This window comes from Bidens hawaiensis, unplaced genomic scaffold, assembly GCF_021521415.1.
Source record: "Bidens hawaiensis isolate Kalapana, Puna unplaced genomic scaffold, B.hawaiensis_p1.1 tig00073880_1, whole genome shotgun sequence".
NCBI classification, from domain to species: domain Eukaryota; kingdom Viridiplantae; phylum Streptophyta; class Magnoliopsida; order Asterales; family Asteraceae; genus Bidens; species Bidens hawaiensis.
The window spans coordinates 20,811-45,431 of NW_027502840.1; the positions used below are offsets into that span (position 1 = coordinate 20,811).

General features: G+C 38.3%; 2 protein-coding genes and 1 pseudogene across 3 annotated transcripts; 2 read left to right on the forward strand and 1 right to left on the reverse strand.

The window, feature by feature from the left end:
• The first annotated feature begins 3,073 nt into the window (after positions 1–3,073).
• Positions 3,074–5,909, forward strand: LOC143606256 (sphingoid long-chain bases kinase 2, mitochondrial-like; annotated as a pseudogene). The gene is made up of 10 exons (XR_013148717.1): positions 3,074–3,142; positions 3,225–3,284; positions 3,377–3,454; positions 3,558–3,604; positions 3,777–3,817; positions 3,923–4,007; positions 4,146–4,260; positions 4,337–4,459; positions 4,579–4,679; positions 5,582–5,909. The product of XR_013148717.1 is annotated as a sphingoid long-chain bases kinase 2, mitochondrial-like (transcript).
• Positions 5,910–9,824: 3,915 nt separating this feature from the next.
• Positions 9,825–11,775, reverse strand: LOC143606259 (mitogen-activated protein kinase homolog MMK2-like). The gene is made up of 6 exons (XM_077082082.1): positions 11,624–11,775; positions 11,102–11,231; positions 10,881–11,018; positions 10,468–10,800; positions 10,215–10,398; positions 9,825–10,136 (listed from the first exon to the last, which is right to left on the reverse strand). Exons 1-6 carry the CDS (start codon positions 11,773–11,775, stop codon positions 9,961–9,963), a joined length of 1,113 nt encoding a protein of 370 aa, XP_076938197.1. The 3' UTR covers positions 9,825–9,960.
• Positions 11,776–15,205: 3,430 nt separating this feature from the next.
• Positions 15,206–16,996, forward strand: LOC143606258 (uncharacterized). The gene is made up of 2 exons (XM_077082081.1): positions 15,206–15,558; positions 15,643–16,996. The coding sequence occupies exons 1-2, from the start codon at positions 15,206–15,208 to the stop codon at positions 16,994–16,996; spliced, it is 1,707 nt and encodes a 568-aa protein (XP_076938196.1).
• Positions 16,997–24,621: the final 7,625 nt, after the last annotated feature.

The following is a 24,621-nucleotide window of genomic DNA, read 5'->3' on the forward strand; positions in this document are numbered from 1 at the left end:
TTTCTATAAAATAAAGATATTACAAATAATCTATTTATTACATACCCATATGAATAAATAATTACAAAACTGCCCCTAATTAATTATTACAAACCGAAACTTGAATAATTAATTACAATTATCAACCACAAATAAACATCCATTTTGGTCTACGGCTCGGTCTAGTTTTAATAATTAATAAACATAACCCGTTATGTTTTAGGATCCCGTTTCAAAACCCCTTGACTTTATCGAGCCTAGCCCAACCCATTTTGGGCTTGACCCAATAACTTGATTATGAGCTTCGGCCCACATGTCCAAAACACATGGGCTTCGGCCCAATGAAAGGTCTCATGGGCTTCGGCCCATTTAACCAAAATGGGCTTCGGCCCATTTCACTTTCTCCCCTCCTTTTTTTCTTCTCGGTTAACCCATTAACCAAAACAAGTGGGCTTCGGCCCAATTTCACCCGAATTGGGCTTCGGCCCATTTACTCGGTTTTATATATATATATATATATATATATATATATTTTTTTTTTTTTTTGAACAAAGCCAAAAATTATAACAAGATTAAATACAAAAAATCATGCATGTTAATTTTTGTATAAAATCTTTCAAGGGGAAAAATATAAAACCGAAAACCCGAAGCTTAGTTTCCCGTATCCCGGCTCTTGATACCATTTGTTGGGTTTCTATGGATATTTTAAACTTAGTTAACTATTTAACTAGTCATTAAAATGGCGGAAGCGTGATATTTACAAACTAAACATATGTATCCATGTGTTTATATATGCATATATTACAAGTTTATATAAGATGTGTTCATGAACAACCTAGTTTATTCATGTCATAAGATTACCAATAATCTATTTATTAGAAACCCGAAGCAAGGATCAAATGATACGGAAAAACTAAACTATCAAAGCTATAAACACTTACATTCTTAACCTTTTAAGAGTGTGCTTGATGTTGAAGAAGATGATGATGTTGATGCTAGACTTTCAAAGGAAAATCCTCAAACGGAAGATACCCCGAGCCTCCAACACACACCGAACTTTGTTAGGGAGCTTGAACACGAATAATCGAGACCCGAGCCTCTTCCTTATGATCTTGGCCGAAAATCCAAAACCAAGAAAGAAAGAAAGATTTGTTCTTATTATTTATCTTGAAAGTGTCTTGATATAAATATCTTCAAAATCAAATCATATCTTGGTGTTAGGTTTTTAAGTCAAGTAACAAATACTCAACATCCACCAAATCCATGACAAAACTTGACCAAAACTTTGGGGTGTGGGGCCCACCCAAAACCGGCCTCAAAATATATTATTATTATTATTTTTTTTTATTTATTTTATACTTTATAAAATATATAAACACCCCATCTTTTATAAACCATTTTATAAAAGAACACATAGTTAAATAATCATTCCAATAATAATTATTTGAATAAATAAATTAACCAATTAATTTATTTAACACTTTCAAGTAGGTATTCAGAAACCCGATTTTCTGAATGTATCGTGTTCTGTATTTGTCTCATAGATCTTATCTTAACAAATACATTATTGGTGTGTGTCTAACTCGTTATTGGGTATGACCCGACTTGGATCAAACACAACTAGCCACATTAACCTAATTATGTGTCTCGGGCATACGGTATTCCAACAATACTGAGTACGATGATGATGATGATGATGATGGTTTTGTTTTTAAGAATAGATGTTTAGGTGATTTTAGTTGACTTATGGAGGGTGACGCCTAACTGATTAACTATTAACAGCCTGAAAGAAGCTGCCGTATCGTAGGTTTCGCCGCAGTAGTAATTGTAATGCGAGACTTTTATCACTTCCTTGCTAATTCTGATGTATACATACATCCTTCTTGTTACTACATTAAGCATTATGCAGTTTAAAAGTTAGGTTTTGTATTTATCGTAGGTTTCGCCGCAGTTTAGGAAGACAATTCGGGAGCTCATTCAGGAATTGCTAGATGCTATGCTAAGAAGCCCTTTTACTTGTGGAATGTTGACTTGTCAAACTTTTAAGAGAAAATAAGCATAAAAAACCGAGGTCTAGTTGTATCTCCAAGGGGTGACTAGAAGAATGTACATGTGATTATTGGATGCTTTCAGGAGTTATGTGCTATCTCCAGGAGTCCAGGTAGGAATTTGTAGGTTTCAGTTTCACCAAAGTAATTGATTAAATATTAAAACTTCTCTCGAAAACTTGAGGGTGTAGAGTACTTATTAACAGGTATGTGTATCACTTGCTGAAACCACTAAAATGTATCATGTATGTACAACAAATGATATATGAATGGTGAAGTATTGTTGTTTGGTAGCTTTGGCTTTTTACATTGCTTAAACTGACACATGACAATACAATGGGAGATCATGTTTATTGCATTGTGATGTATTCAAAGTTCATTATTTCTAACTGCTCAGTTTTATGGTTTTGAGAAACTTTGCCCAATCATGTGAAGGGTTTCAGGGGTCAGAAGCTTATTTAACAACTTGACATTCTGGTTTTGTGTTTCCATTTGTCCATGATTTACTAAACAAGATGACTGTATGAATGTATTATCAGTTATGAAAATGAAAATTATTTCTTCAGTCTGAACTTTCACCTGTCAATTTGTGGTTACAGGCGGTTAGAATGTTTCATGTCATAAAAACTGTAATCTAGCGAATGCATTTTCTGAGAAGTTTGAGAATAGATGTTTAAGCGATTTTAGTTGATTTACGGAGGGTGGCGCCTAACAATTTAACCATTAACAGCCTGAGTGATTATCTAGGATCCGAAGATGTGTCATTCATGGAATATAGAAGTAACAACACATGCGCATATCCTGTTTACATGGTAGTGTGTTTTAGCCAAAGCCTAAAAGTTCTCTGGCTTCTGGCTAAGCATAATAGTTATTATTTAATAACGCAATAACTGTATAGCTTTGTTGTGTGCCATGCAATTAGTTATATACGGGGGGATGGCATGGTTGGAATATGTAGTCACATTCCACATCTCTATTGCGTGTTAGAGCATGCAGTTAATTGGTATGCTTCAATGATGTCTTCTTATAAAATGTGTTGACTAATCTTCATATTTCAACAGATAAGCGAATCTTTTTCTTCAGGCCCATCTCATGCGATAGACATAACAAGAGAGGTAGGCCTGTTGCGCCTTTATGTTTGCACTAAATTCATGTATTTCAAATTACTACTACTTACAAAGGACCAAATGTTGGTAGGCCATACGTGAAGGTGCCGATGCAGTTGTGGCAGTTGGGGGCGACGGGACTCTTCATGAGGTGAAATACTTTTCAGCATGATATATATATTCTGTGTGGACTGTTAAGCATTGAATTTTGTACTGAAGGCACAAAAACTTGTTGAATGTCAGGTTGTTAATGGATTCTTCTGGGGTGGAAAACCAGTTTCTAAACATGATTCAAAGGTTCCCGGTACAATATCACTTGGTGTAAGTGATCGCGTAAAACCCTTATTTCGTATCCACGCATTATTATTTTCCACATATTATTAATTAATTAAGAGGAGACATCTAAGTTCCTATTCACTTGCAGTTAATACCCTTGGGGACTGGGTCTGACTTCGCAAGAACTTTTGGCTGGTTTGTACTTATTCCACTCGCTTTTTTAGTTATATGATATTTAATCAGCCGCCCAAGTTTTCTAAGGCTGTATCACTTCGAGTATATGATTTACTAAGCACAATGAAAGTCTAAGCATTGTCATATGTAAACATTATTATATTCTTGAACAACCGTTTTCCATCTTTTCTAGGTCAAACGATCCTGTTGACTCCATTGAACGCATAGTTAAAGGTAGTGATTTCCATTTTTGGAACTGCATATAGCTTTTTGGAGGGTGTAACTTGTTGCTGCCATATACATTTTTGTTCTGATTGTTCAAATGGAAGCCTTTTGCAGGATCTACGTCACGAATTGATGTAGGAGTAATCACCAAAGAAGGTGGAGATTATCATTACTTCATAAATGTTGCTGATATTCATTTGTAAGTGACGTTATGCTTTGGCGCTAATATTGTGTAATAATATAGTTTTTATAATCATAATTTCCAAATTAATATTTTCATAAGTCAAAGAATTCGGAGGAGTGCTTTTTTAAATGACACTGTTATGTAAAATTTCAGGAGTGCAAAAGCAGGCTACCATGCATCTAAATACAAGAGATTTGGGAACCTGTGTTATGTTATTGGTGCATTGCAAGCATTTTTTGGGCATCACAACCAGGATTTAAGGATTAGAGTTAGCACTTTTTATACTTGAATTGCTTTTTATTCTTGTTCTTTATTATAAACAAGCTTTTTATGATTTTTTTTAGATCAATGACGGCGAGTAGGAACTAGATCCCAAAGTAACTGCTCTGTGCATTGGAAATGCACAATTCTTTGGCGGTGGAATGAGGATCACTCCCAATGCCCACCCTTCAACTGGAAACTTCGAGGTGCTATATACACTTATTGAATTTGATTTAGAGATGACAGAGTTGAAATACATCTTTTGTTGTTTCAGCCACAACCTTAACTCTGCAGTAAATCTTATTTATCTTCTTCCTTTTGCCAGGTGGTGACACTTCAGGATTTCAAATGGTACGACTTTATTATGAAACTACACAGGCTGTACAATGGGACACATTTGTCAGTTAATAACGTCTTGTCAAGAAGGTATGTATGAAAAACCAAAGCATCGTTTATTGATCATTTTCGTTAGTCTAAAATAATACCCTTCCATAGAGATAAAATAGAGGAATTAGTGGACCCAGTTAAATGACATTAATGTATTTGTAATGGTGACATACTCACTACTAGGGGTGCAAAACGGATGGGTTTGTCAATGAGTTAAAATTGTTACTATTTCTTGGGTTGAAACAAGTTGGGTCGGGTACATATGACCCAAAAACACTTCAACTTTTAAACAATCAATTTGTGTTTCTTATGACTAAAAAACCAATATTATTACACTATTAATAAAAAATTTAGAAAGCTTTATGCGTTGAAAAATACACTTTTGACTGCTTGACCCGTTTTCTTTCTAGTTATTCTTTTGGCCCATTTGACACAGTCAAGAGGAAGAATAACCTAAAATTAAATCAACCCATAGAATAACCTAAAATTAAATCAACCCATTCTTAAAGAAATGGGTAGAAATCACAATATGATTAATTTTGCCCGAAAAGATAAGAAGCAATTTCAGATACACCCATGTATAAAATCATATTCATCCAATTAATATTAAAAGCATCTATTCAAAATACTTAAATTTCATATTTTCCATTTTCATTATATATAATTCATAATACGTGACCATGATACCGTTCACTTTCTCACCTATTATATCCTAATGCAAATCTAAAGGATGTCATAAATTTAAAAATGGGTGTATCTGATAAACTGTGTATATTTGAAGGATGCAAATTTAATAGATATCATACCAATTTATTGAGGGGAGATATCTTTTTGAAAGGGTAAAAACATTAAAGAGTGAATTGTTGACTTGTGATCAGTTTTGAGGGTGAACTAGTAATATATTTGATATTTTTTATCGTTGGTTTTGTCATTATTTGCAGTGCGTTCTCGATCGAAGTAGAGGAGGTTGTGGGCAGCGACAGCAGCATTTACGTACAATCTGATGGAGAGCATCTGGGATTCCTTCCAAGAAAGTTCACAATTCTGCCATCTGTTATCAGCATGATTTGCTGAAACCAAAAGTATTTTCATTATGTTTTTATTTCGAGTCATCATTTTTGGTCAGATGAAGGACTTTGTTCGTTAGCTAGCAATCTCAACGGCATTGGTAGAAGTCTTTTTAGAAAAAAATAATATCTGATGGGAGTTTAATAAGCTATGTATGTATGTCTCCTTTGTATTTTGATATAAATATCATTTGTATAAAAATGCAATAATTAAATGCTCAGTTAGTGAAGACTTAGCGGTATGAGTGTCTTTTTGGCACTAACATGCATATTTTGTAATCCAAAAACCCAAAGATTTCATGAAAATTTCTGAATCTGTCACATAGCTGATTGTAATGCCTTGTGACCCGCGTTTTTTGTATTATGTTGAGCTGACTGGTGTTTATAAAATTGTGTTTCTTTCTATGGAAATTCAATGTGTAAAGTCTTACTTTTAATCTTATACTAGGTTATTGACCTGTGTACGACACGGGTGGAAATATAGAAATCGTTAAATACACATATATAATTTCAAACAACATATTTTTTTAATATGTACCTTCAATAAAACGCATACCTAAATAAATTACTTGAAGTCTAATTTCGTTGCACGTAACGTTCTTCTTGTTAATATTCTAGATTAAAAACATGCATACTACACGGGTATGGTAGACCTATGTAGTACACCGACGAAAATATAAAAATCGTCAATTAAACACGTATGTTATTTATTTGATTGTATTGTACATGTTGTGTTTGTGAAAATATATTATTTTGCTTAAAATTTTTGTTTCAGTATTTATATTAAATTGGAGGGATACAAAGTTAAAGTTATGGCAATAATAATGATATGATTTAGGTAAGATAATGAAATGAAAAGAACACGAGAGAACGATAAACTTCAAATAACAATTCGTCAATAATAATTAACCAACAAAAAAGATAAATCTGTGAGGTTTTTGAAACCAATACAAGAGACAAATCTCAACAAAAGATAAAGATAAATCCCACAATTAACGATATTTTTGAAACTTAAATATGAAATTGAAATAAACTTAAAAAAAGTTAATAATGCCTAGGTCTTCATTTGTTGCTCATCCATAATCTGCCACTGGGCCACAACCCGGATCTGGTTTCTCAGACAGGTCTCCAAGCGGGTGAGTTGCAATATTGTATATTAGTAACATATTGCCGACGCAAATATATAAACCGAAGCAAAAGAAGCATCAGTTCCACACTTCAAAAGCAAAAGAAGTTAAAGAAATTAGAACACACGGAGAAAAACAATACTTACATATACATACACACACACGCACGCACGCATGTATAGTTAACACATGTCTGGTTTGTTCATTTATGTCCGTTTAAGTTATTTCATTTATGTTCGTTAGTTTACGTTTGCATAAGTTCGCTTGTTAACGTTCGCTAACCGTTAATATGTTCATTTATAATTTTTGGGCCATTACAACTTAGTCTAGTCTTAACAACTTTTTAATTCCCAACACATTGTTCCTCGCATTATTTCTATATTGTTTAGCTCAGTCATTATCGTTTGTTTACGTTTGTGGACCGTTCATATATATTGTTCATGGACGTGCATAAATGAACACAAAGATGCTCATATTCATAACAAACAAACACGGACAAGAAAAACCAGCCCATTTAATAGTCCGTGTTCAATCGTTTGTTTAGATAATGTTAAGCGAACAAACACGAACATTACATATATTGAATATATTGAAAATAAGCATAGCTTGCTTACCATAAGCGAGTCAAGAGTTCCTAAAACCCGCAGATCAGAAATCATGCAAAGAGAGCATAAAAAGATTGTTAGTATAGAAAACACCACGAAACAATAAAAGTCAGCATGAAAACTGAAGTCAACATATTCAAGATTCAAGATTCCATTTAGAAGGATGTCAAGACAAGACAAAATATACCAAAAGTCTGTTTAAATTTAGAATAACAATATTCAAACCATTGAATCTGTACCTTTATCATTACACTATCAAATGTATCGTCCAGAAAAAATCCCATATCCCGAACATCCATCTGCAAGTCTTAGAATATGATAAGGAAATCTTTAGACTTAATTTACTACAAAGTAATGAATATTAATATAATAAACCATCCAATATAGTCCCAAACATAAGAACCCTGTTACATTATTAATACGACAAACACTGTTTGTTATTAAATCCAAAAAATGAGGAAGAAATGTTTTTTACTAAAAACAAATGTATTTCAAAAGATTAATACCATCTCATCTTGTAAAATTATTTCAATGGACCAATCCTCTCCGGTTTTATTGTTGTCCTTCAAACGTCATAGTCTGAGAATACGAACCTTCAGTACACAGTCGGTATTGGAAACATTCAAATCCTTGAACATGGTGATGTTTGATGCTTTCATGATGCTGTGTCAGAAAAAATAAGATTAAAGCAAAAATTAAAGATTCAATAACCGATATTTAAAATTTGAAGAAAATAAAAAAACCTTGAGAATGACACAAATATGAATGTTCAGTAAAGAAGCGAGAAATGTGAGATTTTCTTTATTCGGTTTTGTAGTATTTATAGATAAACATATTCTGTTACAAAATTTGAAATGTTAAATTAAAAGGAAAGGTGTAAATATAGTAAATTTATTGAATAAAATTAGGGATTTGAAAAGTGTAATTGATAATTCATATTGACTTAATTTGGTAGTAATAATCGAATGTAATTAGGGTTTGATTAATAACACAATAATAATAATAACAATAATAAGTCATAACTCATATCATACGAATATTGAATATTTTTTAGTTGATTTTAGAATCAGTTACACATTAAAAATTGAATATTTAACAAATATCATAATTGCCCGAAATAAATATAGGAAACTTAGGAAACCTATCAATATGAATAAATTAAATAAAATGGCCGATTCATGTTTACAAAATTAAACAATGTATATTGAATTTGAATTTAAATTGAAATCCGTAAAAAGTTTTCAACTTATAGAAGTGATATGAGTTAATAAAAATGAATTATTGTTAATGAAATTTGGAAACAGTTACACATTAAACAATTTAAATTACTAATAAATACCATAATTTATTAGGAAACATATCAATTAACAATTACACATTCAAAATATAAGAAATACCATAATTTTTTTTTACATTACACATTAAACATTAAACATTAAACATCAAACAGAGGAAACATATAAATTTACATAAACAATTAACAATTCAAAATAATAACATAACAATGTAACATACTAACATAGGTTAATAATCTAAAATATAGGTTAAAAAAAACTTACATTAAACGTTAACCATTCATAGGAAACATATGAATTAAACATTAAACATTAAACATAGTAAGCTAAGAATGTAAAATAATAATCTAGGTTAATATGTTAATGTAATACTAACCATCGATGTGAAGATACAAATCTAACAAATTAAAATACTAACCATCGATGTGAAGATCTGATTAACAGTTGTCATGTATCTTCTGAAATCGATTCAAGGATCGAATCAAAGCAATCGTTATTATCAAATAACGGACAGCTCGTTTTACCGTCGATTGGCCGATTTATAATCCGATATCCGGTGTCGATTTTATATGAACAACCTAATCAAATCTTTATCCGATTGATATACAATAATGTGCGATTGAATGGAGGCTTTGGTTGATTAGGTTTTTAGGTTCGGTATGAAAGAGAGCGTGTACTCAATTGAAGATGAAAGATAACAAAATAGGAAACCGGGTTTCTCTTTCATGGTTACATAACTATTTTAATTAAGTGTTTTAATTAATTTATTTTTGATTTATTTAATTGTTAAGAAAAATAGAGAAGTGGTAGTTATATTTGGAAAATAAGGAAATCGTTCAATAGGAAATGACCATGTGGAGGCAAACTAATTTCATATAGAGGCAAACTAATTTGTTTTAATAGTATAGTAGGATTTGTATGATTTTTGTTTACTGTGTTTTATCATGAATTCACAGTTCAAGTCTTTATTTCTAATCTTTTTTTTCTTACATAAATTTGGATATAATCATCATTTTTTAAAGACCACTCAAAAAGCAAAAATAATATTAAAAATTTGAGAATAGAAGCTACCTCTTCCTTTTCTTCATATAGACCATTTGAATAATACAAGAAATGGATTCACCAAGTCACAACAACAAATGATGAAGGTACAAACCCAATATGCCCTTTGCTTTTATTGCGTATCCGAAAGAACATAATTCTAAGATACATCATCAAACTCTCAATCAGTGAGTAGGGTGGTCTGGATTGAATTTAACAGACTCCCTCCAAATCAACTCTTTGATATGTTCTTCCGTGCATGACGGCTGCTCAAAGTCGAAACTAAAAGGCTGCGGGCACACTGGCTCCTCATTGATCTCGTGTAGTGGCGCCAAGTATGGGTGACTCAGTGCCTCCTCAACTGCAGTTCAACCAAACGCATTATAATAATAATAATAATAACTATATGCACAACTATATTATGCTTAAAACACGATACCTGTAATACGCCTATTTGGGTCAAATACGAGCATTTTTTCTAGTAAATCAACAGCTCCAGGAGATGTATTAGGGAATCTAGCAGAGAATTGTTGTCTCGGATACTGAGGAAGCTGTCTAATGTATCTTCGTGCATTGTCACTTCTCAGAAAACCAAGACTCACGTCGTCCGGTGAACCTATAAGCTAAACAAAACAAAAAAACAATGGTCAAATAAATCATGTTTCAACGGAAAAAAAAAAAAAAAGAGTTACCTCTGTGATGAGTCTGAGCTGATGAACATAATCTTTGCCTGGAAAAAGCGGTTGCCGGGTCATGATTTCACCAAGAATGCAACCAACTGACCAGATGTCAATAGCTGCAGTATACTCTGAACAGTTTAAGAGCAGCTCAGGGGCACGGTACCAGCGAGTGACAACATATTCAGTCATGAAGTCGGTTTCAGAAGTTGTTCTCGCAAGCCCAAAATCCCCGATTTTTAGATCACAGTTCGCATTCAAAAGCAAGTTGCTTGGTTTTAGATCACGATGCAAGACGTGTGCCGAATGAACGTATTTGAGCCCTCGTAGTATTTGGTAAAGAAAATACTGCACACAATCAAAGATTCAGTCATTGGAATTAACTTGTAAAAATATGAGCAATTTAAATGAAGCGAATTGAGCCGGACCCGACAGTGATCATCAGCCAACGGTTGGTTAGAACGTATAATCTGGTGAAGATCGGTGTCCATTAACTCATAAACGATGTAGACGTCATTGAAGTTTTCCTTTTGCGGAGGCCGTATTATATCTTTGATTGCAATAACCTGCAAAAGTTAAAGTTTGATTATTACAAAATCATAATATTATTACAAAGACAAGTTACAAAGGATCAGTAGAAAGCACTCACATTTTCATGATCCATGTGTCTAAGAAGCTTAATTTCTCTTAAAGTCCTTTTGGCACCTATTCTGTTATCAAACGCATTCCCAATTTTCTTGATGGCAACTTCTTCACGTGTCTCCACGTTCGTCGCAGCACTAGAGTAAGTCAACCAAATTATTTAGGCCATAATATTATCATAATCATCTAAGTAATACCTTTAAAATAAACTAATTATGTAATACCTCAAAAGACAAGTTTCGAGTCTACACACATGAAACTAAGTGTAGCTAATCAAACCAACCACAAAGAATTATAATCCTAAAATTTTCAAATGTCACTATATTTGTCATTTGTGAACCTAGAAGTATCAAAAACATAACTCAGGGGGGTACAAATGAATATATATCATACAAATTAATGTAAAAAGGACGCGGTTAGAACAAGAAAAAGGTAGCTATAATAAGAAAGTAACGATAATTACGCTACACTTTACAATACAAGCAGAGTAATTATTATTAATCTACTTCATTTTGTTGTGGAATCATACCATACAATACCATAAGCACCTCTACCGACAGGGCGGATCGGAGGAACATACTTCCTAGACACCTCAAAAAGATTGCCGTACACATTATACTGAACATAACGACCACCGTGTGTTTTAATGTTGTTACCCTGATCCCCTGAGTTTGTCTCCATAGGTTGCTCTTTTTTGTACTTTCTCTCTCTAGACATGTTTTAAACTGATGAAGGTTAAGAGAGAGAAAGTTGTTACTTTTCAAGTGGAACGTGTAAAACCCGTTAAGGAAAAAAGAAAAAGAAATTAACTTTTTTTATATTTATTATTGCTGAATTGTTAAAGGGGTTGATTATTTATTTTGACTAATGTTTATCAATTAATTTTCATGGTGGGTGATTTTTGTTGGAGTGTATCAGGGCTTGAAAATTGCGTTTTCATGCTCAGATTGGTTTCAATAGATATTTTTTAGCTAGGTTATTTTATTGTTTAACTTTTCTATATTTTTATTTATGTCGTGATTTTTTAAGAAAAACAAAGTTTATCAATAGATTCCAACCTAGTAACTAAATACATCAAGAAAACTTATTTTTTATTTTATTTTTATCAATAAGCTTTATAACTTACATAGGAAGAAATTTATGCATAACACAAATATTGCAAGAATAAAATAAACGATTCACTTTTTATTTGTCACTTCTCTCTTATAAAAGTAAAAAAAACTATGAATAAATTAATTTGTTTGTTCGTTTATACGTATTAAGGGGGTGTTTGGGTTTCCTTATTTTTACCTCCTTATAACTTATTCATTTTTATAAATTAAAATAGTGTTTGGGTTTATATAAGGTACAAGGAGGTGTAAATAAGGAATCCCAAACATGCCCTAACTTACATAGACAGGTAAATTTACACAACATGAACAAATTAGTTTTTATGGTTTTTATGAATAACCTATCTGTGTATCGGTAGGTTTTATGTTCGTTAAATGACTTAAAATTTTTTATTCATTGTGTTTCTTTGTAATGGTAGGAATTTAATGTTCGTTCTCACCCACCCCTGACTCCCTCGGTTTCTTTTCACCAATGATAATTCAAGAGTTTCACCTCCTATCTTTTAAAGTTACCTGCTATAAAGTAAATTTTTGGCGACTAAATCATCCTCAAATCATGTGTTTTAGTTGAGACATCCAAAGACTTCGTTTAAGAAATATGAAGGCATTCGGTTCAAGTCCCATATTTTACAATAAAAAGAGGAGATCGAGGTCAGGTTAGAGGGTTTTCTCACATATAGCGGGTTTCCTCCTGAAAATGGTCTCCGATTGAACCCGTGACATGTCATCAATAATACAAATGACCTTTAAAAAATAAGAAACATCTATGAGAACGCAAGACTAGAAAATATATTGTTTGAAGAACATGCCATTTTCTACGGACTATTATTATAGCCTTTGGAAACGAGGTTTGGTGAAATTCCATTTTTGAAATTGAAGTCAACTGACGTTTGTAATAGAAAATTCTAAGTGTATGTCATTATAAAATCAATGTGAACATATCGTCACAACTTTATCTTAATAATAGTTGTTTGTAAAGAACTAGTCATTGGATTAATATAAGAGGAGTTGTTAGATCTCTCAACATTATGCGATCATATATATTTTGTATATAAAACTCATACGTGATACGTAATTAAACCGTCACCATCGAGGTCAATTAATATGATTGTCCACTGGCTTGTATAAATAAAAATAAACTTGGTATAGAGGTAGGGTACCAAAAAGACCCAAATACCCTTAAGTAATACCCGCGGGTCAATCAAAAGTCTCTTATAAGGCACCCGCGGGGCATTTAAATTATCCGCATAATCATAGGCGGAAGAAACATACCCACAAGGCATGCGGAAGCATCCTGGCACCCTCAAAAGCTGTACGCAGAACAGAACACCCGCCCGCGTAAATAGCTACGAGGTAATGCCCCGGGACAACTGTCAATATGTAACAATACTCTAGAAGATTTACCAAGATGCTCTCTTAAGTAATACGTGATGTATCAGCCAAATATCGAAGGACGCCTGTCCAGGTTGTTATAACCGTGCACATGGCCAGGGTTATTCATCGTCCTATCATAAGAGGACACGTGTCCAGGTTGTTATACACGCACATGCAGCGTATGAGCTAGACCAGTAATATGAGGACACGTGTTCAGACGGTTAGAAGAGCATCTTCCAAAGGGATAGCTGGCCCAATCACCTTCCCACACCCTTCGGTTATAAATACCCTCACAATCACCATGAGGTAGGCATTCACAATCACTGTACTCTCTCAATTTACTTAAGTACTTTATATTTTCGTAAGAACTGTACTTATTCTCACGCCGGAGGGTGGTTACGGGAAGACCCCCACCTCATCCTTCCCGTAACGAGCTCACGGTGTTCTGTTTTGCAGGATTCACGTCATTGGACTTTGGGAATTGTACTCATATCGTATTAGTAATAACCGTATCCTACCCTGTGGACTCATCGGATCTAGGACCCATTAGTGGGGAGTAGATTCGTGTTTCTTCATTGGCGCCATCCGTGCTTTTGTTAGAACAACAGAAATTTTTTCCGTTCTCTTTACGATATGACTCAGTTACCTAAAATGCCGACGGAGAATCAAACACAATCTCCACGTGATCTCAACCTAGAAACACGTGAAGGAGTAACATCTGTGTTTGCTCGAATTACGCCTCCTGTCACACGAACCGATGCCATGAACCCTGGAGGTTTTACCTTGGGCGGTTCAACGGATCGGGGGTTGTTTGCTCAAGAAGAAAGTGTCACTCCGGTGAACACTGATAATGTGGTTACTCCAATTACCGACTTGGGGCATGTCACAGCCCCGGGGGGGGGGGGGGGTTCTAATCTAAGGAATTTAGAGCGTGTTCCAAGAGAAGTCCACCGAACTCAGTCAGAGTTAGGTTTGGAAGAAGATTCCGGTGACTCTAACCCAAGAAGAGCTAACCGTCATAGCCACAGGACCGAAGAAACTCTCTCTCCAGACGAGTGGCTTCGTGTTCAACAGAATAGTCTGAAAGCATAGTATGAACGTCGGGTCCGGAATGAGCGTTTCCATGGCCGTACCCTGACGTATGATGAACCTCCCAGGAGATCTATTTCTCCTCCCATAAGGGGAAGCCACATCCAATACAGTTTGCCACCAGAGCGGAACATGAGCGAAACCCGAAGGTTGCGTCCTCGTCCCCGTATAGATATGCGGGTACCATCCTATGAGGACGAACTGGACGCGTACGACTCATCTTATCGACCGGATGGTAGTTTTTACAGCGGGGATAGTCGTCTTCCTTCATACGGAAAGGCTAGCTATCTGCGCCCAGTTGTCCGCCAAGCGGAATATCATAGCAATGCTGAATACGATTTTTCCAACCATATCGTCCGGAGTCCTTAGCAGAAAAATCAAAATTCATTCCGAGCATCGCGACAGCTCCATTCCCGATTAATGCAAAGATTCCAACATCTGTTGGAACATATAATGGAATGACTAATCCTAGTGATCACCTGTTAAGGTTTGAAGCAGTCGGAGGAGTCAGTGGTTGGACTCTTCCATATTGGTGTCACATGTTCGCACTAACATTTACAGGGGCATCGCGAGAGTGGTTTGAAAAGTTGCCATGTGGAAAGATTACAAGTTGGAAAGACTTTGTAGCAAAATTCTCTCAGCATTTTAGTCAACAAAAGAAACATACTCGTGACCCTTCGGAAATACTAGATGTTATAAGGCGAAATAATGAGTCTATTGAGGACTTCATTACTCGTTTTACTAACGAGAGCCTTAACATCGGAGGGGTGAGTGAAGATATGCTGCGAGGAGCATTTTGTAAGAACGTTCACAGTGATGCCTTAATCATTACTCTAACGGGAAGAGACGGAATGCCCGAGTCATGGGATGAAATCTTGAAGGCATCAAAGTTGTTTGCAAGAACTGAGAAAACCCTAAGTTCCAGCAGTAAAAAATAATCACCGAAGATTGAGTTCCAAACTCCGAGGCCGAACAGGCAGGCTAAGGGACCAATATGGTCAAGACTTCAGCCAAGTGCGGAAGCACCTAAGCCGTTTGATCCACGGTCTTTGATCGGCAACAAAGGTAAACGCAATTTTTCAACTCGTTCCACTAACAGTTGGACCCAGTTATCAAAAACTCCCTCAGAAATTCTCACTACGGAGAATTTGACTTTCTGGAAGCCTCAACCAATACCAAGGAAGTCATTCATTGACACCAAAAAACATTGCTCATATCATAATGATGTTGTACACAACACGAATGAGTGTGTGGCTCTCAGAAATGAAATTGAAGCAGCTGTTAAAAATGGTAAACTCGAACATTTGGTTAAAGGTGTACGAGTAGGGACTGGCAAACCTCCCGCAAAGGATGGCCAGGGCCCAGCTAAAAGGCAAATCAAAGATCTGAATGTCCACATGATTCAAGGGGGACATTCGGGTATGGGAAAGAGGAGGGATTATGAAGACGAGGAATGGAAAAACGAGCCCGTTATTTTTCCTCGGATCAAAGGGGGCCCATGTAGCAAAAACCCGCTGATAATTATTGCCGAATTTGGTCATTACCGATCACAGTATGTGTTTTTTGACATAGGCAGTACGACCGATATAATGTACGAACAGTGTTTCGAACAACTGGACGAAGAGGACAAAGAAAGGCTACAACCAATTCATGCTCCTGTTTCTGGTTTTGGAGGAGAGATAATGCACCCGCGCGGTGTTATCACTTTCCCGGTCACACTAAGTGACGGAGTACGTTCAAGAACTGAAGAAGTAGAATTTTTGGTCCTACCAGCAACTTCTAAGAATGACATTATTTTGGGACGAGAGGCAATTGGAGATTTCAATGCCCCCCCGTCCACAGCACATGGTGCAGTAGGAGTTCCAACTCGCACTGGTGTAGCGATAATTCATGTAAATCGGCATTGTTTTACAACCGAAAGTTCAAGACCAAGCAAGGTTCCAAGACAAGCTCAGAGGACTGAACCTGAGAAATGGGTTTTGAATAAGAAGTTTCCAGACCAGACACTTACAATAGGACCTGCTATCTCGGAGATAGTGAGAACCATTTTAAAGCAATTATTGACCAAGAACATTGACATTTTTGCTTGGCAACCCGCGGACATGACCGGTGTCCCGCGGAGTATTTCGGAACACAAGTTAAGGGTGAATCCGTTAATCACCCCAATTGTGCAAAAGAAACGAAAGATGGGTCCAGAACAAACGAAGGCTATGAATGAGCAAGTACAAGATCTTTTTCACGCTGGGATCATACGGGAAATCAAGTACCAAACATGGGTAGCTAACCCAGTGATTGTCCCAAAAGCAACGGAACATGGAGGATGTGTATAGATTATAAAGACCTGAACAAAGCATGTCTGAAATATTGTTACTCGCTTCCGGAGATCGACTTAAAAGTAGATGCTGTGGCCCCATTTAAATTCAAGCGCTTTCTTGATGCTGACAAAGGATATCACCAGATTCATATGGCAGCTAGCGACGAGGATAAAACAGCGTTCCGAACTGACCAAGGAACATTCTGTTACAGAATGATGCCTTTCGGATTAAAGAACGCGGGGGCCACATATCAACGACTGATGGATCAGGCTTTCAAAAGTCAAATAAGTCGGAATCTCGTAGTTTATATGGACGATTTGGTAATCAAAAGCATTGAAGAAGATCAGATGTTAAGAGATATTGAAGAGACCTTTGAAACGTTACGAAGCATCAATATGAAGTTGAATCCGGCTAAGTGTTCATTTGGTATGGAAGAGGGTAAATTCCTTGGAGTCATAGCAACAGGCGCAGGATTTAAAGCCAACCCAGATAAGGTTCAGGCTATAGCTCGCATGCCTTCACCCTCTTCCCTCAAGGAGGTTCAAACACTTAATGGAAGACTTGTGGCGTTAAACCGATTCTTAGCAAACCACGCGGCCAAATCTCATCCATTCGTGTCAACACTTAGAAACTGCCTTAAAAAGGCACATTTCAAGTGGACCGCAGAAGCTGAAAATCATTCTTAGAAGTTAAGAAATGCTTAATGGAGCTTCCTACTCTAACAACACCATACGCGAGTGAACCTCTGACATTATATTTATCTGCCTCGGACATTGCCATAAGGGCCGTTTTGCTGACCGATAGAAAAAACGTCCAAACTCCAATCTATTACGTCAGTAGAACGTTATCGGGCCCGAAAACAAGATATTCAATGTTGGAAAAATTGGTTTTGGCATTAGTTTATGCCGCCAGACGGCTCCGCAGATATTTCCAGGGCCACCCCATCAATGTATTAACCGGGTACAAACTCAAGAACGTGTTGAGTAAACCTGAGTTGTCCGGACGACTGGCAAAGTGGGCTATTGAATTGGGTGAACACTCGATCGAATATAAGCCCAGACCAGCGATCAAGGGGCAGGTACTCGCGGACTTCGTCACAGAAGTTCCGTAGTACCAAGAGCAAGAATGTTTAATCGAACAACAACCCCAAGCACCTCCGGAACAAGGACAAGCTTGGTCATTGTTCACGAACGGAGCTTCAAACAAAGAAGGGTTTGGTGCAGGTTTAAGGCTAGTCAACCCTGAGGGGCATGAATTTACATACGCCATCAAGTTGGACTTCGAAAGTACCAACAATGAGGCGGAATATAAAGCCTTCCTGGCTGGACTGCGGATAGCAAAAAAGCTTGGGGTGAAACATTTGGAAGCTCGGGTGGATTCTATGCTAATTGCGGGACAAATAAACAGAACATACGAAGCCAAAAATGATGTCATGGCTTCTTATTTGTCACAAGCAAGGGTCTTGATTCGCCAGTTTTCTTCCTTCAACATTGTCCACATTAAAAGGAGCGAGAACAAATCGGCGGACGCTCTTAGCAAGCTAGCTTCAACGAATTTTGAGCATTTCGCCAAAGATATCCGTGTAGAAGTTCTAGACCATCCATCCGTTCCACAAAATCAAGTCCTGGTAATTCAAACTGGTGTCGAGTCTTGGATGTCACCCATTGTAGCTTACCTATCTTCCGGAGCACTACCAGCAGGAAAGGCTGAGGCTCGGAAGATTAAACACAAAGCTCTGAATTACCAGTTGACTGACGGTATCTTATACCGGAGATCATTTCTTGGTCCACTATTGCGCCGTGTAGACGCGGAAGACGCAAATTACCTAATCAGAGAAATCCATGAAGGCATTTGCGGATTACACGTGGGACCAAGAATGACGGTTGCAAAGATTATGAACGCAATGTATTATTGGCCCGACATGCATTTAGACGCTGTGCAAGAAATCAGAAAGTGTGATTCATGCCAGCATCATGCCCCCAACACCCTGCGTCCAAAGAACGAACTGATTCCAATAACATCTGCCTGCCCGTTCCAAAAATGGGCAATTGATATCATGGGACCTTTCCCAGAAGCCCTGGGACGAGTCAAGTTCTTGATAGTGGCCATTGATTACTTCACCAAGTAGGTAGAAGCTAAACCAGTTGCATCAATCACGGCTTCAAGCGTGAAAAAATTCCTTTGGGAATTCATCATTTGCCGGTTTGGTCTCCCACAAGAATTGGTAAGTGACAATGGGACCCAATTTGCTGATAGCGGACTACAGGAATGGTTGAGAGAACTTCAAGTCATTCAAACCTTCACATCTGTAGCTCATCCGTAAGCAAATGGTCAGGTCGAAAGGACCAACTGAACTATCAAGGAAGGGATCAAGGCAAGGCTAGGGATGAAAAGAACGGGTTGGGTTGATGAATTGCCTCATGTACTCTGGGCCTTCCGCACCCAAAAGAACTCTAGTAATTTGGAGACAACCTTTAGCCTAACCTATGGCACTGAAGCCTTGATCCCCACAGAGATCGGAATTCCATCCGCAAGGGTTCTACTGATTGATGATAATAATCACGAACTTAGGATGAATCTCGATTTACTGGAAGAAAGAAGAGAATTAGCATCAATTCGCGAGAACAATTACAAGCGACAGCTTCAGAAGTACTACAACTCGCGGGTACAGTCATGTGAATTCGATGCGGGAGACTTTGTCTTCCGCAACAACGAGGCTTCCGGTCAGGAGCCTGCGGGCAAATTAGCCCCAACTTGGGAGGGACCTTATAGAATCAAACAAGTATTATCCAAGGGTGCCTATAAGTTGGAGAAGTTGGACGGGACAGAAATCCTTCGAACTTGGAACGCAGCACAACTGAAGAAATGCTATATGTAACAGTCCTATTTACTCTTTTACTTTGGCCTACGCACCCATATAAGTTAGCAAAGTAATGCAATTTCCTTTATTGTAAGAAGGCTTATGCCTAATGTATGAAAATGTCAAGTTAGTTCCACAAGTTGTAATCTTTTATTGACAAAAACGAAGTTCCGGACAAACACTTATATTATAACACATAAACAAAGTGCACCGGAAGAAAACAAGACTTCTTATTATAGATCAAAAGAGATTACAAAATAAAGGAAAATTACAACAGAAAGTCTATATACATCTATGGAGCGACATCTTCATTGCCCGCAGTGTTATCAGCTTCCTCTTCTTCTTCCTCACCACCAAGATCTAATAGCTCTTTTAGTTGATCTATGGCGTTCTCCTTATCTGCAAGATCATATATCTGCTCCGTCAAAGAAAATTTCAAAGAATCAAAATCCTTTGACTTCTGTTTGAGGATGGTAGTAGTATCTTGACCAGCCAAAATATACTCCCCACGGGGTCTGGAAGCTGAACTAAATTGGTAACCTTCCTCAAAACCCAGCTGGCGACCGGCCTGCTTGGATGCCTTCAGAAGAATAGAAACACAGTTCCCAAGCTCGTCACTCGCCCGAACATCGGCGATGACCTGTTGGAACAAACATTATAAAAAATTCTGAACACTTAGATTATTTATAATGAAAACAAGGTACTTACCTTAGGGATAGCTTCCGATAACAACCATTTTTGGTCCGCCTTGGCCCAGACGAGATCCATCTTGTGCCCAGCACATTCAAAGGCCTGCTCCCGGCTTTTGGCATTAAGGTCAGCCAAATGCTTATCCTTAGCCGCCGATTTAGCTTAAGAACCTCCACCAATTTGGCTTACTCCTCCATCAACTTGGTTTGATCATCCAGTTGTTTCTGGAGAGCAGCCTTGGCATCCTCGGCAGCAGATCAAGCAACATGCTCCATCTCTAGAGCCTGGCGGATCTCCTTGGCCTCGGTTATAGCTTTAAGGCCTTCCTCCTTGGCTGCAGTTGCGGAGTCCGCCAGCTCATCCCATTGGTCATTCATCGCTAACCAATCCCTGGTTATTTCTTGATTTGTGGAAATAGTATTTGACAAGTATTAAGAATTGGAGTTCAGTAACTCTTGGCGAATACTACGTCGACGTCTCTCCCTCTCACCAGGCGGATGACTCTCCCGCAAGTATTCAAAACACAGGTCCACGTCACGGAATGTTGAATCCCGACGTAATGACCAGCGTGGTTGATGTGGAGTCGGATCCTCTTCCTGAGGAGCTGGAGAGGTCTGAGCAGCATGAGGAAACATGCTCACACTTCCTTGATCCCTGAAATGATGGACGTTATAAGAAGGTGACATACTGCCGTGATCAGTATGATCAACCCCCTTGCCCTTCAAAGGAGAGTCATCCGCCACCTCAATAGGCTCCTCAGCACTATTAGGCGGTGGTGGCGGAACAGAAGAAGAACCTTTCAAATCTGTAACACCGTCAGAGGGGTTATCCAGGTTCACTGAAAAACATCAACAAAGGGTTAGAAACATTCTAATTAAAATATTTGACAAGTAGAAAGAGTTCGCTTACCCAGCGAAGGATCGTTTGCGTCAAGTTCATCCAAACGAGCTTCCAAGGCAGAAGGTTTCGTCTTTTTAGACTTCTTCTTAGGGGCGGCTTTGGCAGGATTAATCTTGCGTTTGCCAGCCACCTTCGAGACGTCCGCGTCAGCAGCGGGATGTTCACATTCAGTGGTGACATCATCAGGTTGAGGATGGTCTTCACCCGCAGCAGCGTCAACATCGTCTTGACCCCCTGCTTGGCTAGTAGTAGCCTTCTGCCGGGTAAGACCTGCAATGGAGTCCACAACTTCGTTAACATCGGCTAGAAAACCACCTTCACAAAGTGACGACTCTTCGCTGGAAGAAAAGAGTACGATCACCCCACTGGAAGTAACAGTAGTAACAGGTCGGGGTTTTAGAATGCCCTCACCTTTTTGGATGCAATCTTTAACGTATGCCTCACCTTTGGCATACATCGCCTCAGAAACTATGGGTTCCGTGCGGAAAGCAGTGGGAAAAACAAAATTCGGTCGGGAGCGCTCCAGAAAGGGAGCATCCCTTTCATCGATTGGGTGGCGCACCATCATCCCCCCTCATGATCCAACAAGATGCTGAAGGCGGAACCCTCACCTGCGCGAATAATAATAACAGTCAGAAATCTGATAAGTATCAAAACAAGAGAAGGAATATTCCCTAAACTTATTCTTGTCGGTCTGCTCGTAATATGTTTCCAGCAAAGGAAAAGGCCATAAACGACTCATCTTTGCCCTAACCATTGCCCCTTCATGGATTGGGCGCAGGGGAGTCGGAGTAGCAGTTAAGGCTTTAAACTAGGAAAGCCCCTCATAAGCAGAAGTCGGAACCACCGGCATAGCCTCTTCCGCCTTCCGACGGTTCATCGGGAACGGAATAACTTCCTCCCGTATCCAGAAAAATTTAGGCTTCCAGCCATGAAGGCTGCGGAGCCACTCGGTGCCTATAACATTCTTCCCGGTGGAAGCAAAGCTATATCATCCATCGCGGAAGGTCATCTTGTAGAATACGGAAACATGCCAACAGTTGGTTCAAAATTTCGAACTTGGCAGCAGAATTCGAAGTGTCGAATTCGTAACATCCCAAAAGGGTGAACTTGGGAAATATGGATCCCGTAGGTTGTTAAAGCTGACTGGACGGAATTTGTCACCGGAATTCGGAAATTTCCAGTCTTAAAGTGGTCCACATATAAAGCTATCTTCTTTGGTGGTGGACTGGTAGCGACGGAACCTTCCACCGGATGTTCTGGCTCTCATTCCGGATCCAGACCATATACGTTTGTGACGTCCTTGAAATCTTTGTCTTTAAGATTTACGACGACATCGTGAATCGTAGGAGTACCTTTCTTTTCTCCAGCCATTGAATAAGAAGAAGAAAGAAATTTTCGAAAAATCTTATGCTTTGAAGGTTTGAAAGAAAAAGAGTTGGAAAGCAATAGGAGTTGTATGGAGCCTCAGACGGTATATTTATACTCATCGCAATTAATGCGATTGATGGTATACCAGAGGAGAGAGAAACCGGGGACCACCCGATGATTGACACGTCAGGCGGGAAACTCAAGAAACTGTAGACAGACTGTCAAAAACATCATACACGTCTTGTCAGTTGCTCCCAAAAGTTTCTCTCCCCGCCACGTCATACAAGTTATCCGACTTTCAAAATTCAAAAATATCTTCTACAGATATTTTCTCTAAAAAAAGAGAAGAGTTGGATATTTATAAAAGACAAAAAGCTTTTTCTCATTAAATGTTCAAAGGGAAATACTACAAATATAAAAAGGACAATTGCAAGTTATAACATCTAGACCTATACTAAGGGTTTGAGGTGGTTGCATCTTCCGGATTCTTCAATGACGTGCCTTCCGAAGAGTCATCCTCAGACTGCTCGTCTAAGTAGACCTTTAATTGCTGCACACCGTCATTAGCGGAAGCAAAATCTGGAAGCATGTCCTGGAGCGGGAAGCGCAGATCATCGTGTTCTTCAACCCGTATTCTTCGCTCCTGTTTGACATCAAGGCCATGAAGAGGATGATCTTTGAAGGAGCGGTTACTTTGAGCATATTTCACCCCTTCATGAAATCCTATCACACGTCCAAGGGAAGAAGAAGCAGTCATTACATTAGCAAAGATGTCAGTAAGCTCCTTGATTCCCTTGATATGGCGGACGACCTGTCAAGACAAAAATACAAAGTCTTCAATATCAAATATAAGAAGTAAGCAATGAACATTCAAAGAGAAAAAACTCTCGGCATCAACCCCTCGGGTGAGGAACCACTGACGGTCTTGTTCCGCCCGCTCAGCTCGTGCCTGAAACACCTGGGATTCAGTTACCATCTTCTCATAAGCCTGCAGGAGAGAGTCATAAGCAGTTTGAACCTCAAGGGTACTATTCTCTTTAAGATCATTCTGCTCTCTCTGCATCTTCAGCTCAGCCTCAAGTTCCTGAATTCGAGTGCCCTGGAGAGACACTTGATCTTCCAGATCTGAGTTGGCTTATTGCACCCGGGCCAAATCATCTTTCTCCTTTTGAATCTTTGCCTGAGCGGCCTCAAGAAGGGAGTTTTGCTTTTCACAAGCTTCCTTCCATCGGCGAGCAGCTGCAGCGTTGCTGTCTTGTTCACCCTTGAGGGCATTTTCTGCGTCAACCTGCTTCCATTTAGTAGTATGGGCTGCAACGCGGTACTCCTCGGCTTCTTTCTGGGCAGCCTCAGCAGCTCGACGAGCCTCCGCCACCTTCCCGCCTAGGGTACGCCACTCACATAAAACCTCTTGACTCCCAGCTAAGGCATTAGCCAAGTGATAGGCTACATTCGTGTGGAGGTCGTGGCGGGAGAGGTCACGCTGATATGACATATTAGCAGGAGGCGCGCAATGCCTAATAAAGCTCATTCAAGTCTCGTTGTCAGTGAACCGAGACCCATTAGTAATGTCCCATGGAGGGACAAACATATCATACTTATCGCCCAGGTTCGCGTCCCCATAATAACGAGAACCTGATGGTTCAGAACGAACCGGGAAAGAAGATGATTGTTAAGGAGGAGGGAGCGGGGGAATCTCATTACTCCTAAAACCCCCTGCATCTACAGGCGGGTCATTTCCCCGAAAACCTGTACCACCCCCAGCCTGAAAAAGATAGTCAAAACGATTATCATTCCCAGACTAGTTGTTGGGATCTTC

What these genes read in the sequence shown, in the direction of transcription:
- LOC143606259 (XM_077082082.1), bottom strand. Translation starts at nt 11,775, where the DNA reads ATGGAGACAAACTCAGGGGATCAGGGTAACAACATTAAAACACACGGT. An exon ending in GACACATGGATCATGAAAAT is followed by an intron (nt 11,019 to 11,101) that starts GTGAGTGCTTTC and finishes TAACTTTTGCAG; the next exon opens with GTTATTGCAATCAAAGATAT. An exon ending in TGGCTGATGATCACTGTCGG is followed by an intron (nt 10,801 to 10,880) that starts GTCCGGCTCAAT and finishes GATTGTGTGCAG; the next exon opens with TATTTTCTTTACCAAATACT.
- LOC143606258 (XM_077082081.1), top strand. Translation starts at nt 15,206, where the DNA reads ATGTTCGCACTAACATTTACAGGGGCATCGCGAGAGTGGTTTGAAAAG. An exon ending in ATCTTGAAGGCATCAAAGTT is followed by an intron (nt 15,559 to 15,642) that starts GTTTGCAAGAAC and finishes GAGGCCGAACAG; the next exon opens with GCAGGCTAAGGGACCAATAT.